General features: G+C 41.4%; 2 protein-coding genes across 2 annotated transcripts in view; both read right to left on the bottom strand.

Moving 5' to 3' along the window:
* LOC147028127 (uncharacterized) overlaps positions 1-18,748 on the bottom strand; it is a 28,742-nt gene that overhangs the window by 5,245 nt on the left and 4,749 nt on the right. Inside the window, exons 2-3 of the mRNA XM_085878221.1 lie at positions 16,110-16,569; positions 8-145 (exon numbers count right to left, since the gene is read on the bottom strand). Coding sequence (XP_085734347.1) covers positions 8-145; positions 16,110-16,557 — 586 coding nt within the window. The 5' untranslated portion in view covers positions 16,558-16,569. The remainder of the gene's footprint in view (positions 1-7; positions 146-16,109; positions 16,570-18,748) is intronic.
* Positions 1-18,748, bottom strand: part of LOC147028128 (uncharacterized) — a 145,152-nt gene that overhangs the window by 121,685 nt on the left and 4,719 nt on the right. The gene's annotated exons all lie outside the window — the stretch shown is intronic.

Here is an 18,748-nt window from a genome sequence, read left to right as displayed (position 1 = left end):
TGCTCACCAGGTAGAGAACAGGCAGTGCTGCCGTTTATCAAATGAACATCGGACTCTTCCTTCACAAAAACATTTTTTAAACGTTCTGAGACAGATGGATCATTGTTGCATTGTCTCCATTTCATATTTACAGGATGTATATCACCTGCACAAAATTCAGTTTCAGTCTTTTGCAGGACATGGAGTTTAAAACAATGCCAAATATAAAACAATGCCAAAGACGAATTCAGTCGAGAAAAAGAAGATTATTGACCTATCACATAATTACTACACAGGTAAAAACATTGGGTCCACATCTCCACCACACCTCCTACCAACACTTGCGTCAAATGAATATAAAAGCTAATTGGAAAGTTTGCTCCACAACTTAAAATGAAGATACTTTTCCAAAACCTTTCTTGAAAATCTCTGATCTGATCCATGTTCCAGAACTCTGTGACAGAGCATCGGTATTACCAAAGCAGTTTCTTGGCAGGGGTCATGCTGGACTGTTTGCCACCTCTGTACCAGCAGTAGTTATGACAGGAATATGGAATTTGGTCATGGTCTTGGTGATAGCTCGTCTACTCTTTGCGAAGGACATTGCGATATTTGATGTCTCCCAACGAATGATGGCAGACTGGACACCAGTTCAATGTCAATCCAAGGGATGGCACACACATTTATGAAGCACTCTGCCTATGAAACATGGTGATGATGGTTTCTGGAAGTGAAAGTTCATGTAATCTCCAAAAGAATCGAGCAAAGGAGGGATATAGCTTTGGGTCGATTTGAAACAGGATCGAATGGGAGAATAAATGGGTGGGGCGTAGAATGGAAGATGAACAATGGCGGGGAGTTGGGATAGAGGGAAGAAATGAGGTTGATGCAGCCTGTCATTCCTCCGAGGTCGGTAAAATAAGTACGAGCTTACTGGAAACGGGACACTGCAACAGCGCAACAACTACACTATCAGAAATGATGCATTCAGCAACCATAGGTTGTATACGAAATTATGAAGATATTCGTGCAGAGAGGATGGTGCACAGAGAGACGGAATTGCATTCATAATAAATTTTAAAAAAAGAGGAGTTGAGAAGTCATTGAGGGAATGGCAGCCAATTAATGAAATATTTTTTTAAGACATAATTCTATTCAAAACATGCAAAACTAATCATCATCCAGTGTTATGCACCAACAAATTAGAGCAAATGATGAGATTAAGGACAGTTTATATCAGAAATTGGAGAGGGAGAGAGCGGTAGATGAAGTCACTCACCACGAAGTGCTGATTACAATGGGAGACCTTAATGCAAAAGTGAGAGAAGATAACGTCGGACAGAAATGCACTATGGGGAAAAATGGAGTTGAAGTGAGGAAGAAATAGGGAAAGGTTTGTCGAGTTCTGTGAAACAAATGTCTTTGCATGGAGAGGAAACAATATTTCCACACATGACCATACATAAAACAACCTGGATATCACCAGACAAGAGGACAATCAGAATTATCATTTCATGACAAGACGGATGTGAAGAAGACTGTTGACATGTAAGAGTTCAAAGGCGAGAAGACATCTTTTGTGACCATCAACTACTCATTGCACATCTGGAACTAAAATTGAAGAAATCAGGGACACCCACCAAAATGCAGAATAAATTTGATGTGGATAAGCTCAGAGATGGGGGATTGCAGGACAAATACAACACAGAAGAACAGAACAGATTTACAGCTGAAGAACGGAATGGCATCGACTTTGAAGTGACAGATGAAGCTTGTAAATTGATTAATTATTTGACGGGAGAAGCTGCAGTGAAAGAGATTGGAGTTAGGAAGACTAAAAATAAACCATGGATTTCAACCAAAGCATGAAATCTCATTGAGGAGAGGAAGAACAGGAAATGGAAATTAGAAGGTTGCAAAACAGAGGATAAACAAAGCCTCCCAGCTTCCCCACCAGCCCCACACTCTCCCGGCTTCCCCTCACCCTCACGGCTTTTCACCGGAACCCTCCACCCCTCCCCCTCAAACAGATTCCTCTTCCCTCACCCCAAAACATCCCCCACACGGCTCGCTCCCTTTACCCTCATGGCTCACCCCTTCCCTGCGCATTGATGGCTTCCCCCCCCCACCCATCCCGCACACTCATAGCATCAACACCCCCCTACCTGTGTCCCCTTGCTCCTTTCCACATCCCAGCTCTCTAGTAGGATCTCCTTGAACCCCTGTCCCGATATATGTGTACCTCAAATACCCGAGGCTCCAACCGAACTGATCTCTCGATCCACGCAGCTGCTGATAAACTGGACATTATATGCTCTCAAACCCCAGGAGTACATCGGGCTGTAACCTCTTGTTTGTCTGTGTGTTACATCATCCTCCAAAGAGTGATGACTCCATTTACATTTCTTCCACGGACAACATGAAAACTTTTAGCCACTCATCCCAACTCTCTCTTACGATTCTGTGGATATTTCAATTGTCACCATGCCAATTGGCTGGGTGTTGGTACCTGTATTACAAATTGGTACCACATGGCACTTCTACAAAGGACTTATGTGACTCCATGGGATTGAGTCAATCTGTACCCCAGATATCAAAGAAGTATCACACCAAAAAACTCCCACCCACATAACTATCAATGGCAAAACCTACTCCTGGATTGGTTATAACCAAGTTCCCTGCCAATATCTCGTGATCTTCCTCTGCTCCAATTGATTCCTCTGATCGTGCACTTGTGAAGGTCAACATCTCTCGCCATTCTCAGAGAACAGCCTCAGCACCATTTTGAACAATAAACAACATTATTTGTTTGCTTGAACAATCACATTATAATTTTTTTTCGTTGCCCGATTTGAACGAAACTTGATATTGCAAGTCAATGTGAAAAAAAAAAGGAGAAAAGAAAGTCAAAGAAATTATTGTGCGTAATCTTCCAAACACAATTTTATTTATTCATGAACACGGAAGTATTAGATCAAAATGGCGATGATTATTTTATGCTTAAAAATAAATCGTTCTTTGTCTCTACTAAATGTTTGAGATTTTTAAATAAATAATTTCAAGAAAAAAAAAGATAGCTCCAGCGAACTATTCCGCTGAGGTTGTTTGCAATGATCAAATTCTCCCGAAGAGGACTTGGCTGAATCGGGAATTGATTTTTTAACGATTTTTTTTTGCCCGATTTTAACGAAACTTGATACTGCACACCGCAGGAGAATGGTGAATAATGTGGGCGAAAAATATTTGCGCTATCGTGTACCGTTTTGGCTGTATTTTGGGAACATGCATACATATGAGCCTTTCCACAGTAATGGGTTACCATTGTGTTACATACATAGTCCACATTAAGTGTGTCCAGTTTATCTTGCAAATGAGGGGAAATAAAAGACTGACCCCTCCACTACTGGAATCCAACAGTAAGAAGATAATCTAACCCAGCACAATTTATTGATGGGGTGTTCTTCGCGTAAAGTGTAGGCTCTCGTAGTTATTAAATGACCTCTGACCTGCCCAAAGCCTTCTGTAACAAACGTGACTTTGTACCGCAATTGCAAAGCCAGATTTTTGTACAGCTTTTACGGCGATATGGACTTACCACTAATGTTATCCTTTGTTACACATTTGTCATTTAGGTTAAGTTATGTTATCACAAAAATAACAAGACCGTATTTTTAAAGGTTGTGCAGTTTGAGCATTTTGATTCTTTTATGACGAATTGATCGATAGCATAACGATTGTTACTCTGTTTTCAACCCCCCAGCATTCACATTAAATATATTTTTGGCAAATTCAGGGTGTGGGATATCATAAGTAAAGTCTTTTTACACATATAATCTAAACCATTCTCAAGCAAAAACGTATGTGTTCATATAAAACTCTTGGTAAATCTATGTAGTTTTTAATATAACACTTTAGACAAAGATTTATTCCCATCACAGTGAATAAAATTTTATCTGCATGCTTTAATTTTAGGACAATAGCGGTTTTTGCTATAAATAGTATATATCTACATTTATATACACCTCAAAACATGTTAGTGGTATTTTATGGATACTTTAGGAATTCTGTGATAGCTCCTGAAGGTAAGACCCTTAAATGTAGCATATTACTGTGGAACAGCCCATATATACAAGATGAGAGTTTTAGTCATAAATAAATAGAAGATAGATAGATAGATGTCTTCTTCTGTCTTAACGCTGGTTTCAGAAGTTTATTTTGGGATGGGGTTACTAAATGGCTAATAACACACCAATGCAATGCCATCACATAGTTTCTGGCTGTTGAGATGTACAACCTGCCAAAATTATGATGAGCATTATTCCCCTTGGATGGCACCGGTGGCCAAAAATTACCGGGTCTGGCTCATGGCCTATCAGTGACGATCCGGAAGAGAGTAACCCTTAATCCTTAACGGTTATCAGTAACCCTTAACGCAAAACTTTGAGAACAGAAAGCTTCACAGCTTGATCGGTGAATCGTGACCCCTTTCCAAAATGAAAGTAGATACTTTGAGCCCACCCTGGTCAGACTCCATCCCACATTCTGAAACACGTATATGTAAATACCAATGAACGACACGCACGCACGCACACCTGATATTGGCAACAACCCAAAAGTCATGAGTTGCTTTCACTGAAAAACAACATTGAAGTTACAGAAACATTTGAGGGATATGTTCACAAACATTAATCTTTATAAACAGATGTGTGTTACGGGTGTAAATAAAATTTGCATCGGTTATTCAGAAAACACGGTAATATGGCAAATGGCTCGGAACTCGGGTGGTATTTCTCAACAGCTCGCTCGGGGCAACGGGCGGGGCACGGACCGCTCGCTCGGGACAACAGGAAGGGGCACCAACCACTCGCTCGTGGCGAAGGGTGGGAAACCGACCGCTCGCTCGGGGACAACAGGCGTGGCACCGACCGCTCGCTTGGGGTGAAGTGCGGAGCACCGATTGCTCGTTCGGGGCGACGGGCGGAGCACCGATCGCTCGTTCGGGGCGACGGGCGGAGCACCGATCGCTCGTTCGGGGCGACGGGCGGAGCACCGACCGCTCGTTCGGGACGACGGGCGGAGCACCGACCGCTCGTTCGGGACGACGGGCGGAGCACCGACCGCTCGTTCGGGGCGACGGGCGGAGCACCGACCGCTCGTTCGGGGCGACGGGCGGAGCACCGACCGCTCGTTCGGGGCGACGGGCGGAGCACCGACCGCTCGTTCGGGGCGACGGGCGGAGCACCGACCGCTCGTTCGGGGCGACGGGCGGAGCACCGACCGCTCGTTCGGGGCGACGGGCGGAGCACCGACCGCTCGTTCGGGGCCACGGGCGGAGCACCGACCGCTCGTTCGGGGCCACGGGCGGAGCACCGACCGCTCGTTCGGGGCCACGGGCGGAGCACCGACCGCTCGTTCGGGGCCACGGGCGGAGCACCGACCGCTCGTTCGGGGCCACGGGCGGAGCACCGACCGCTCGTTCGGGGCCACGGGCGGAGCACCGACCGCTCGTTCGGGGCGACGGGCGGAGCACCGACCGCTCGTTCGGGGCGACGGGCGGAGCACCGACCGCTCGTTCGGGGCGACGGGCGGAGCACCGAGCGCTCGTTCGGGGCGACGGGCGGAGCACCGACCGCTCGTTCGGGGCCACGGGCGGAGCACCGACCGCTCGTTCGGGGCCACGGGCGGAGCACCGACCGCTCGTTCGGGGCCACGGGCGGAGCACCGACCGCTCGTTCGGGGCGACGGGCGGAGCATCGACCGCTCGTTCGGGGCGACGGGCGGAGCACCGACCGCTCGTTCGGGGCGACGGGCGGAGCACCGACCGCTCGTTCGGGGCGACGGGCGGAGCACCGACCGCTCGTTCGGGGCGACGGGCGGAGCACCGACCGCTCATTCGGGGCGACGGGCGGAGCACCGACCGCTCGTTCGGGGCGACCGGCAGAGCACCGAACACGAACCACACGCTTCGGGGGGCGGAGCACCAACCACTTGCTCTAAATGACGTGGCAGGCAAAAGCATCCATAGTGAGTGAACAATTCACTCAGAAGGACGTGGTGCAGTTCCGCTAATCAACTGCAAGGCGTTCGATAAGTGGCTTAAGCACTCGTGCAAGCACTCCATTCCAATGGACCTACTGCTCAGAACGATAAGCCCTGAGTGCTCATAATATGAGTGAGGAAATTCGATAACATTCTCAGGGTGAGACCAACCAACCGCTAATAAAAAACAAAAAAATATCGCGAAACCAACCAACCGCTAAACTGCAACCAATAAACCGCAGCAGAACAACACTGGAGACATCGCAAAGTACAATCACCATTGAAATAAACATAATCCGCCATCTTACCTGCTTGTATTGCTGTGCAGGCGTCACCTGGTACATCAGTTCGTGGTCCACGCAAATGATGAAAAAACGTTCGTCTTTCTCTTATTTTTTTTTACCAGATTTGCTTGGATTCCCTATAGAGCACCTTGCGGAACATGCAAAAAAAATAGACACAGATCTGGCAGACGCCATGGATAAGCAGTCCCTCTGGGGGACAGGGCGTGAGGTCAAGCAGTGAACGCATTAAATCGTATAACTCAATGAAGCTGGATAATTTTGGCACGTTCTTAAATTCTTTGTTCACTCAATATAATTCTCGAAACAGTAGAAAAAGGTATGTGTAATGCTATGGAAATTTCACATTTTCTTGTGTTTCTGAGGAAGCAACATAGCCTTGCTTGCATAAAGTAAATAGGTATATCGGCTTAGTTATAAGATTCGTTATTTCTTTAAATTATCAGATTTCACAACAGATTTCGACACTTATTCAGTCCGGACGATATCCGGTCCTCAAAATCAAAATATAATTCTGATGATACTCTTTAATTAGTCCGTGAGTCGATCGTGGAAAATCATATCTTGGATTCCCTCCAGTAGTGGTGGCGGTGCAACGGGGGCAGGCAGTGGTGATGTGCAACGGGCGCAGGCAGTGGTGACGGTGCAATGGGAGCAGGCACTGGTGACGGTACAATGGGGGCGGGCAGTGGTGGAGGTTCAGAGGATGCGGGCAGTATCGTTGGTGCAGAGGGTGCAGGCAGTGGCGGACTTGCAGCGGGTGCGGGCAGTGGTGGAGGTGCAGCAATATAAATTGGGAGATATGAGGTATGGGAGACAGTTTTTGTGGGTGATGAGATTATTAAATGTGTGGATTCTTCATTCTGCTGGAAGAAATGTAGACATAGAATTCTGTGTAGTTTTGAACGAGCGGGAGTTATGGACATTGAAAGAAGGGTAAACGATATTGTATCGGGTCATGGCACGAAGAAGTTGGTTGTGGTACACCTCGGTGCGAATGAAACAGGGAAAGTTTACTCAGAGGTTTCTAAAAAAAGAAACAGGATATTGGATAAGTGGCCGAAAGCAAAGGGTTGTGTGGTAATGTTTTCTGGGATTCACACAAGATTAGTAAACAACAAAGAAATTATGGGCAGAGTGAATGACGTCGACCATTGGCTGGAAGAATCGTGAAGGGAGGAAGGTTTTACATTTACGAAGCAGTGGGAATCATTTCGGGGACAAAGGAAGTGTTCCCGGAATGATGGCTGTATATTAACTAGAAAAGGCGCAGCAAGGTTTGCAGTGGGAATTGAGGAAGGAATTCAGGCTTTTATAGGTCAGCAAAGGGTGGGGAGGCTATTAAGGAAGGAACGGATGAAGTAATTGTGATGAGAAAGGCCAGGGCAGGAAAATTGAATTTCAGGAAGGGAAAAGTTAAATATATTCTATACCAATGCCAGAAGTTTGAATAATAAGATGGAAGAGTTTGAAGCCAAAGTAGATAGCGAGGATTACTATAGTTGCAGTGAGTGAGACATGGTTAAAGGAGGAGAATAACTGGAGGACAGGATAAGAAGGTTATAAGGTGTAACAGTGTGATAGGAAGGAGAGAATAGGAGTAGCAATCTGGGTGAAGGACAACATTGCATCAAGAGAAAGGGGTGACATTTAGGAAGGAATAAATGTTGAGGATTCTGGATGGGTCGAGATTAGAGATTGTAAAAAGAGTAAGATAATGGTAGGATGCTTTTATAAGGCTCTGGGTGTGAAGGAAGAGGTAGAAGGCGGAGTCGATGAAGGATTCAAAAGGGCATGTGGTCAGGGAAGAGTATTTATTTTGGGGGATTTTAATTTTTAATATTGTAGGGGATTCTTAAAAAGAAATATAATAGACATCTTCAATCACGCAAACACAAGAACAATGAAAAAAGGGAAGCTAAATTCTCCATTGAAAACACTGATGGGGCATTTAAAACTCAGATTGTTTTGTTTTCAAGACTCTGGACCATCTTCAATTATGGAAGCTGTTGATATGGTTAAACAAAGTATTGAAACTATAATTAAAACACATTAAGTGAAATGAAAACTTTTAAGTTTTATATGGGAGTAAAATTGAAAATGGTAAGACAAGACAATGAAACTACTCCCTATATGAGGACAAACCCACACTTTATCTCATCATTTCAAGATTTTGTAAGATGTGATGTTTACGATGATCTCCAGAGATAGGAACAAGATGTTGATAACACTGTAGTAGGTAGTGGATTTACTATCACAAAAATAATCTTTTTAGATATACACATCTTAAAATCAGATCCTCTTCAAGCTTCTTCTTATATTGATTTACCAAAAGAGATAAAACTTAAGAAAGCGGTTGTTAATATTCAAAATAAAGATAACTCTGTTCTATGGTCTGTTCTTGCTCACTTACATCCTCCACAATGGAATCCTGAAAGGGTTAAACATTATAAGAAATATGAGAATACATTAAATGTTAAAGATTTAAAGTTCCCAATGTCATTGAGAGATATTCCTAAATTTGAGAAAATGAATAATCGATCTGTTAATGTATATGGATTAGCAGATACAAACAAAGTTCAGATATTAAAAATTTCAAACAACTATAAAAATGATAAAACACACATTGACTTTCTCCACTTTACTTCAGAGGAAAAATCACATTATGCTTTCATCAAAAATTTCTCAAGATTAACCAAATCACAAATATATAAGAGAAAATGAAAAACGTATCCTTGTAAGAGGTCTCAACTCCTTTTCCACAAAAGAATGATTATATCAGCATTCGAAATATTGTAGTAATCATAAATCAACTGTAATCAATTTACCAAAAGAGGGTTCAAACACATCATTCAAAGATTGTAATAAAAAAATAAAATAAAAAGATTTAAATTGTATGTATAAGACTAAGAGAAATAATGGTGAAAACCTATAAACCAATGTCATTAGCAAAGGAAGAGGAAAAGGAATTTAATGAGAACAGTTCCTGTCATATTTGTGACGAGGAAATTGAGGGAGAGGTCAAGGTTAGGGATCACTGTCATCTTACTGGTAAATATAGAGGTCCTGCTCATTCCCATTGTAATCTTAATTACAAGCCTCCAAATTTTATTCCTCTCTTTCTTCACAACAACGCTCACTATGACACACATCTATTTATAAATGAACTTTCAAAGACATTCAGAAATATTTTCGCCATTCCAAACAGATCAAAAATACATCTCATTCACAAAAACAATTTATACATCCCCTATCACCCATAATCAGATTTCTTGACACATACAAGTTTATGGGAGATTCATTATCTGAGTTAGCATCAAATATTAAAAACTTCCCGAGTCTAAAATCATATTTCTCAAATCAAGAAGAGATTGATCTCCTATCACAAAAGGGAATATATCCGTATGACTATATGGATTCATTTGAAAGGTTTAAAGAAACACAACTTCAAGGGAGAGTTTCTCTGGTAAGTTGAATAATACTCATAAATCTGATGAATATTATACACATGCTAAAAAGGTTTGGGAGAAGTTTAATATAAAGAATCTTGGGGAATATAATGATTTATATCTTAAAACTGATGTACTGTTATTAAGTGATGTGTTTGAAACTTTTAGAAGTCTGTCAAAAGAAAAATTCTTATGGATTAGACCCCGCTCACTTTTACACGGCCCCAGGTTTGGCTTCGAGTGCGATGTTAAAAATGACAAAACAAAATTTGGAATTAATCAGTGATATAGATATGCTTTTAATGATAGAGAAGGCTAAAAGAGGAGGAATATCTCAAGTATGTTCCAAGAGATATGCTTAAGCAAATAACAAATATCTTCCTGATTATAATAAGAATGAGGACAACTCTTACCTGATGTATTATGATGCTAACAATTTGTATGGGTGTGCCATGTCTCAATCTTTACCTTATGGGAAACTTTAATGGGTTAAAGGAAAACATTATGAAAAAGTTTTACTTGATATTGTTATCTCCTCTCAAAAATAATTGGATGAGGCTGAAGTTGGATATTATTTTGAGGTTGATTTAAAATACCCGAAAGAACTTCATAATAAACATAAAGACCTACCCGATGCCTCCGATAAAGAAAGTCCAAGAAAATAATGGTTAAGTGATTACCAACAGTCATTTAATATAAAGGGTAAATCTTCAGAAAAACTACTTACTACATTAAATGATAAAGAAAGTTATATTTTACATCAAAAGAACTTGAGACAATATTTATCTGCTGGGTTGAGAGTCAGGAAAATTCAAAGGATTTTGAAATTTAAACAAGTCCATGGTTAAAGGACTATATTGATTTTAATGCAAAAAGTAGAAAGAAAAACTCAGAAACAGAATTTGAGAATGACTTTTATAAATTAATGAATAATGCTGTATTTGAAAAGACAATGGAAAATGTTAGGAATCGAGAAAACATAAGACTTGCTCCATCTTGGAAACAGTCTTCAAAGTTAATTAACAAACCAAGTTTTGAACGGGTGGAGGGAGGTATTTTCAGAAACTTTTGTGCTATTCATTTGAAAAAAAGAGAGTATTGAAATGGATAAACCTATTTATATAGGAACATCAATTCTTGATTTGTCAAAGTTGTTTATGTATGACTATTACTATAATAATTTAAAATTAAAGTACAAGGATAACGTGTCATTGTTATATATGGATACAGATAGTTTTATATGAGAAATAAAGACTGGAGATGTATATGAGGATATGATTGATAATATTGATATATATATATATATATATATATATATATATATATATATATATATATATATATATATATATATATATAATACAAGTAATTATAAACCTGGTGATGTGTTGTTTTCATCAAATAACAAAAAGGTTATTGGTAAGTTTAAAGATGAATTGGGTGGGAAGGTTATGAGTGAATTGATAGGATTAAGATCAAAGGCTTATGCTTTTACATATATTGACAATAATATTGAAAGGTGTAAAAAGAAGTTAAAGGGAATAAAGAAAAAAAAAAAAGAAATGAAACAATAAACCTTTAACATAATTACAACTGTTGAATCTGAAAGAAGGAAGAGTATAGAAAAATGAATAAAATAAGAAGTTATAAACATAAATTATATACAGCAGAAATAAATAAGAAAGCATTTGGAGCTTTTGATGACAAAAGATATATTTTAGAGAATGGAATTAATAGTCTCCCTTATGGTTATAAGTGTAAGTGCTGAGGGACTACTACCGTCTTTTACTGATTTATAAATGATAGAACCAAGCAATAACCAAACCAAAGAGTGGAGATGTAATCAACCTTGGTACTTAAATGGAAAACATAAAGAATGTGAGAAATATCAAATAAGTCTTATTGAAGAAATAACCGGGGTAAAAGTGGATAAAACAAATAAGCGGATAAATTTAATTCCAAATAAGTTAGAGGATGTAAAGAAAAAAATTAATATCCTTGAATGGACTGAAACTTTGATGGTTATCAATTAAACAATGGAAAAACAATTTACTATAATCTCAAAATGATATGTGGCTCAGGAGGTGGTCAAACAAGAACATTAAGAGAAGTTTATCATTATATCTCTGCTCAACAAAGACACATAAACCAAGAACTAAGTTCCAAAATAACATTTGTGAACATACTCGATGGTGATGAATGTAATAGGAAAATTAATTTATTACCTGAAGTGGAATATGATCAAATATTGATTGGCTCACTCTTTGAATGGAATGATAATATAAAAGAAATGTTGTTTTCATCAGTGTCTCAATGGGACAGATCTTAATTACACTGAACAACAAATTTCAAAATTTTTTTTTTACTGGAGATGTGTAAAGTGATTAAGACTAATTTGGGTACGCTGATTTCAAAAATCATAACCGTTTTGCTGTATCTCGTCAGGATTTTCAGGAACAGAAATATTCCCATTGCCTAGAAGTCAGGATTTCAATGAAAATTACATATGTCTTTAACATGTCTATTTCGTACAATTGTTGTTAACTTGTGTTATATTTCTTTCTTTCAGATAAAGATGAGTAGGCGTTCCTGTACCAATCATCCTGACAACTTCTGTTATGTCTGTGGTCGGTATACCAAAAAAGATCAACAGCGAAGTATATCTACAGCAGTGAAAATGAAGGCCGCCTACTTTCACTACTTCGGGTGTAAGGTGGGGGACCAAGAACAGAGCTGGGCACCACACATCTGCTGCACAAGCTGTCACACAACCTTGACTCAGTGGTTGGTGGGCAAGCGCGCGAGCATGCCATTTGCGGTGCCCATGATATGGCGTGAGCCGCAGAATCATCATGATGATTGTTATTTCTGCTGCACAAGCATCGCCGGCTTCAACAAGAAGAATAAAGGTCACATCAAGTACGCTGACTGCGTCCCTGCTCGTAAACCTGTGCCTCATGATGACGAGAACCCCGTTCCAACACCTCCAGCTGATCAGAACATAGCTGTAAGCAGTGGTGAAGAGGATGGTGATGATGAACCTTTTGAACCCGACACTCAAGAATCACACCTTCTGAACCAGGGAGACTTAAATGATCTTGTAAGAGATTACTCGCTGTCAAAGGCGAAGGCAGAGCTGCTTGGATCAAGGCTGCAGCAGTGGAATCTACTTGAACCTAACACCAAGATATCCTTGTTCAGAGCACGTCACAGAGACATGGCTGAGTTCTTTGAGATGGAAGACACGATGACATTCTGCAGTGACATCAACGGTCTGTTGAAAGAACTTGGGTGTGATCACGATCCTGCAGACTGGCGCCTCTTCATCGACTCGGGGAAGAACAGCTTGAAGGCTGTTTTGCTCCACAATGGCAACGAGAAACCATCAGTCCCACTGGCTCACGCGTTCGGCATGACAGAGACCTATGAGACTATGCGGCAGCTGCTTGATTCCATCAAGTACAATGACTTCAACTGGCACATCTGCGGAGACTTGAAAGTGGTGGCGCTGTTGTTAGGGCTGCAGTCAGGCTACACTGAAATACATGTGCTTCCTTTGTCTCTGGGATAGCAGAGGCACGACAAGAAATCACTGGACGAAGAAAGATTGGGAAGAGAGAAAAGAGCAAGTACCTGGTCGACACAACGTGAAGCATGTTGCCCTTGTCGACCCAGCCAAGGTTTTCCTTCCACCACTCCACATAAAGCTCGGCTTGATGAAAAGTTTTGTACGGGCAATGGATCTGAATGGGCGTGGGTTTTTATACCTCAAGGAAAAAGTTTGGCAACACCTTGTCGGAGGCCAAGATCAAGGCTGGTGTCTTTGTTGGACCGCAAATCCGACAGATTATGAAGGACGAAACTTTTCCGACAACTCTAAACCCCAAAGAGCTGGCAGCGTGGAGGAGCTTCAAAGCTGTGACGGACAACTTCTTGGGGAACGAGCGCGCGGACAACTTTGAAGAAATAGTGCAGCAGCTGCTGGAGTCCTTCAGGAAACTTGGCTCCAGGATGTCCCTGAAAATCCATTTCCTACACCAGCACCTGAACTTCTTCCCTGACAACTTGGGAGCAGTCTCGGACGAGCACGGCGAGCGATTCCACCAAGAGATTTCACTCATGGAGACGCGTTACCAAGGGCGGCACAACCCGAACATGATGGGTGATTTCTGCTGGTTCCTGCATCGTGAAACTGACACAGAGCAGCACAAACGCAAAGCCAAATGCCTAAAGCATTTTTAATTACATTCTAGTGGAGTTTTTCTGTAATTTCTATAATTTTGAAGCATTCATGATGAAATAAATGAATAAATGAATTTTTGTAAATTTCATTGAAATCCTGACTTCTAGGCAATGGGAATATTTCTGTTACTGAAAATCCTGACGTGATACAGCAAAACGGCTATGATTTTTGAAATCAGCGTACCCAAATTAGTCTAAATCACTTTACACATCTCCAGTAAAAAAATTTTGTTGTTCAGTGTTATAATCACAATTTAAGTCAGTCCCTTAAGTTAGTCCTAATTTAACATTGGGGGGTTGGAGGGTGGAGGAGGGGAAGGGGGCAGAGATTAAACTCCTGGTTCGAGCTTTTGAGTCTTGAGGCAGAGTTTTTTTTCAATTCAATTGTATTATCTCAGTCTCCTGTTTAGGCGTTAAATAAGAGAGTCCCCCCCCCCCATTCATTTGCATGGGGTAAATGTTAAGAAAATCAGACTCCTGTTTCAGGCTTTTTAACCTTAAATCAGAGAGTTTTCCCCTTTTCCCCCATTCATTTGAATGACTGCACTAGAAACCCTATATATCTACGACTCTCCTCCCGTCCCTCTTTGAACCTCTTGTGCCATTCAAATGCACGTGTACGTGACATCGTTTCTTCCCTGTAGACTTGCTGTGGCATCGCGAAGGATTCGGAAGGTGTTTTGCCAAACTTGGCAAGAAACTTCAGATTGACTCTCTGCTCATGACTCATAGCTCGACGATTCAGACTAGATAATGTGTGAAGCACGACCTTTAAAAAAATCACACAATGAGCGCAATCAACCATCACCAATCACATATATTGCTGGAATGTTGTGAAAGACTGTGACCCAACCCGTTCATTCACGTTGTGGAAGTGGAGCCACAGCAGGCTCAGTCCCGTTACTTTTTAGATGGACCTCGTATATGGGGGATGTACGATTAAAGACAAAGGAGAGGATGGATGGATGAGGAATAGCTATTGTAATGCAAACCAATCTATCACATGGAGTCACAAACTTTCCACCTGATGTAAAAATGGAATTGTTTTCCAAAAAAATACTGGGAAAAATTTCATATCAATATAAAATATGTGACTTTCAGAAAATTAATCAAATGACATTTCTAAGCACAATACAACTTTTTGGTGCAGTGACATGGAAAAGTATTCACCCCCGACCAATGCTGCCACATTTAGATGAGTTACGAACTATGGAGAAACAATTTTTGATACTGATACAAATCAAAATTTACTGGTTGCAAAAGTATTCAGCCCAATAGGTCAGTGCTTGGTGGAAGCACTTTTTGCAGCAATGACCGCGATGATTCTTTTTGGGTAGGTCTCCACCAACTTTGTAGAGTGAGATAGTGAAATATTTGCCCACTCTTCATGACAAAAATTGCTCTCGTTCTGCCAAGTTAGATGGGGATCACCAATGGCTGCAATCCTCAAGTCTCGCCGTAAATGATCAAGTCAGAACTTTGACTGAGCCACACAATAACATTTTATTTTCTTCCAATTTAGCCACTCCAGTATGGCTCTAGCTTTGTGCTTCAGATCATTGCCCTGCTGAAATGTGAATCTCCTATCCCGTTTCAGATTAATGGTTGACTCAAACAGGTTTTCATCAAGCATCATCCTGTACTTTGCACTGTCCATTGTCCCTTCTATCCTGACAAGCTTGTCAGTACCTGCTGATGAGAAGCAGCCCCGTAACATGATGCTGGCGCCACCATGCTTGAGAGTTGGAATGGTGTTGACGAGACTGGGTGATGTGCATTTTAATCGATCGGTGGCAGTGCTAAAAACCTTCACAATATTCAACCAAAAATTTCCAAGACCTGAAGAATTATGCGATGAATTTAGCTGTTCAAACAACAAGCAAAGAAAAGCCAGTCCATGCCTAATGAGAGGTAAACAAACATCCTCCTGTGTGTGGGCGGATAACTTAAGTGTGCAGTTGAACAGGGAGAAAACGGGGAGTCAACTCTCCAACACAAAATTGCTCCAAGAGATACTATAAGTTACAAAAAGTATACGTCAATGGTTGATCATTAAGGTATGTCTTTGCATGCAGAGGTATATAAAAAAGTCACATACCAAACTTGGGCTTTAATCGATCATCCTGAAGGTGGAGACTGTATTCATCACTTAACGTGATTCCACAGAAACTATGAACGTTTTCCAACTGCACATTTTGGAATCCAAAGCAGGGTGAAGGAGAATGCATCAATGGAAACTTTTGGCAGAAACTGGAAAGTTCATGAATAACAGTCTCCAAGTTGACGAAAAGACTTCCCAACAGAGAAGAGCCTGCAAGTTGGATAACTTGTGGCTTCAAAAAAGATTTCACAAATTTACAGAAGTCAGCATACATTGCAAATAGAAATTTCTCTTTGGCGAGAGAGAGAAGCTCGGTTTGTAAGGAATCCGACTCTATACAAGCTCGAATAACTTTCTGATTCTCAATTCCAAGCTTATTGATCACTGCTTGAGCTGTATCTTTTCTCAGGCCTTGTGATTGGAGCCATTCTAAGAAGCTGTCCATTTCACCGGTGACCTGCCAGGGATACAATGCATTTGTATTAGTGTGTGTGTGTGTGTGTGTGTGTGTCCTCCAGAACTCCAAAAAAACATGAAACCTGGGTTCCCCAAACTCTGCATGCATACTAAGAGAACTCCAAGGGACTGCATGAATAAAAATTGGGTGTTTGGGTAAACTTAAACATCCCTTTTGAAGATAATTAAAAGCTTCCCTTCATCAAAGGCTTATCCTTGATCAGCCTAACTTCACCTCACAGAGGTCTGAGCCACCACATTGATTCAATCGATTCAAACATGCCTTGCCTTGGAAACACAATCTATTATCATGGAATAATTAAAGTATATAATCAAAATATTTTATCAGATTTGAGAATCGGATCTCATGGCCTGAATTAGAGTCGAAACCTGGAGGGAAATGTGAAATTTTAACAAATTAGCGATTTTTATACGAAGTGTATGTATTTTTCACCAAGAGGCTTTTTTTTGCTTTTTTTTCCACACCATTTTGTGTGATTTGCTTTCATGACAATAGTTGCTGCAATATATGAATAGTTGGCAGTTGCTGCAAACGAAGAGGTATGGAGATAGCACACATGGACATGATACAAATGACTCTCTGTGGGGGTGCGTGCATGCCTGCATGCTTGGTTACGTGTGTGTGGTGCACAGGTTTTGCAGGCGCGCCGTGTAAACTTGCACCCGAGCCTGTTGTGTGTGTGGTGTCGTGGAGGAGTTTTAAGTGGCCATCTCACAAACCATGTGCTTCTGCACGCAGGATGTGACATGCAGTGTGGGTGTGAGAAAAACCGTGCACACGTGCGAGTAAAGAGTATATTGTACGTGCATGTGCACGGTTAACATGGACCCTGAGGAGGTTGGAGGAATGTGGATTGGGGCGGGGGGGGGGGCTGCTAAGGACTGATGGCTTCGTTTGAATTTTAAAATGGCTTCCCCAGAGTGTAGTATGTACAAATCCAATTCAGAGTAAGCTGACGGGACGGGTACAAGCTCAATGTACATGCGAGCATGCATGCAGAAAAGCCTTTGCCAGAAGATAGCTTGGGTTTTAATTTGTAAATGCTTCCTCCAGGTTTTCAATAGAACATGGCAGTTGAAAAGAAAGCGTTGCTGTTTGGGCAAATATTTTTTGCTTTTTTTTATGTGATTTTGGGTTACACAAAAAAAAAAATCACATTTGCGGCTGCACAAATATTGGGCTGCACATTTGCAACAATGGGCAAATTATTTTAAAAACTTTTATGCACGCGGCTGCACCTGGAACAGTGGAACGTGCGGCCTCAAGACATACCAGGAAGTAGGGACAGTAGGTTTTAACTTTTAACCCTCAGCACCTTTGCACCGTACAAGTAATCACATTTTTCTTTGGCCTCGTGGCTGTTTTTAAAGCAATTGCCAATGACTTTCTCATGGGCAAAAACATTGGCACCCTTGAATTTTTTTTCAAAAAACTCACAATTTTCTCGAAAAATAAGTTGAAATTGACAAAAGTATTTGATCTCCACAATTTTCTATTTCAATGTTAATATTACAGAATGATTGTTTTTGATTCAGAACTTAATATATCCTTTGAAATCATAAAATAAAAATAAATGGCATGAACAAAATTATTGACACCCGAGACATAATATTTGGCAGCACAGCCTTTGGACAAAATAACTGCAGTCAAGCACTTCCTATAGCCACGAATGAGCTTCCTCCACCGCTCTACTGGCAGTTTGCCACACTCTTCTTGTGCAAACTGCTCCAGTTCTCCAAGATTTGAATGGTGCCTTCTCCCAACTGCTGTTTTCAGATCTCCCCACAGGTGTTCAATGGGATTTGGATCCATGCACACATTCAAGGCACCAAGTGCTAGAGGCAGCACAGCAACCCCAAAACATCATTGAACCTCCTCCATGTTTGACTGGAGGGAAGGTGTTCTTTTCTTTGAAGGCTTCATTTTATTTTCTGTAAACATGGAGATGATGTGCTTTACCAGAAAGCTCTAATTTGGTCTCATCTGTCCACAGGACATTCTCCCAGAAGGATTTTGGCTTGTTCATGTGTGTTTTGGCATACTCCAGCCGGGCTTTCTCATGTCGCTCTCTCTCAGCAGTGGGGTCCTCCTGGGTCTCCTACCATAGAACTCCCTTTCATTGAGTTGACAACGGATGTTTCGAGTTGAAACTGTCGTA

Source organism: Eptatretus burgeri, chromosome 4 (assembly GCF_056783735.1).
Source record: "Eptatretus burgeri isolate ZD-2024b chromosome 4, Ebu_testis_v1, whole genome shotgun sequence".
NCBI classification, from domain to species: domain Eukaryota; kingdom Metazoa; phylum Chordata; class Myxini; order Myxiniformes; family Myxinidae; genus Eptatretus; species Eptatretus burgeri.
This window is presented reverse-complemented; position numbering and strand designations above follow the sequence as displayed.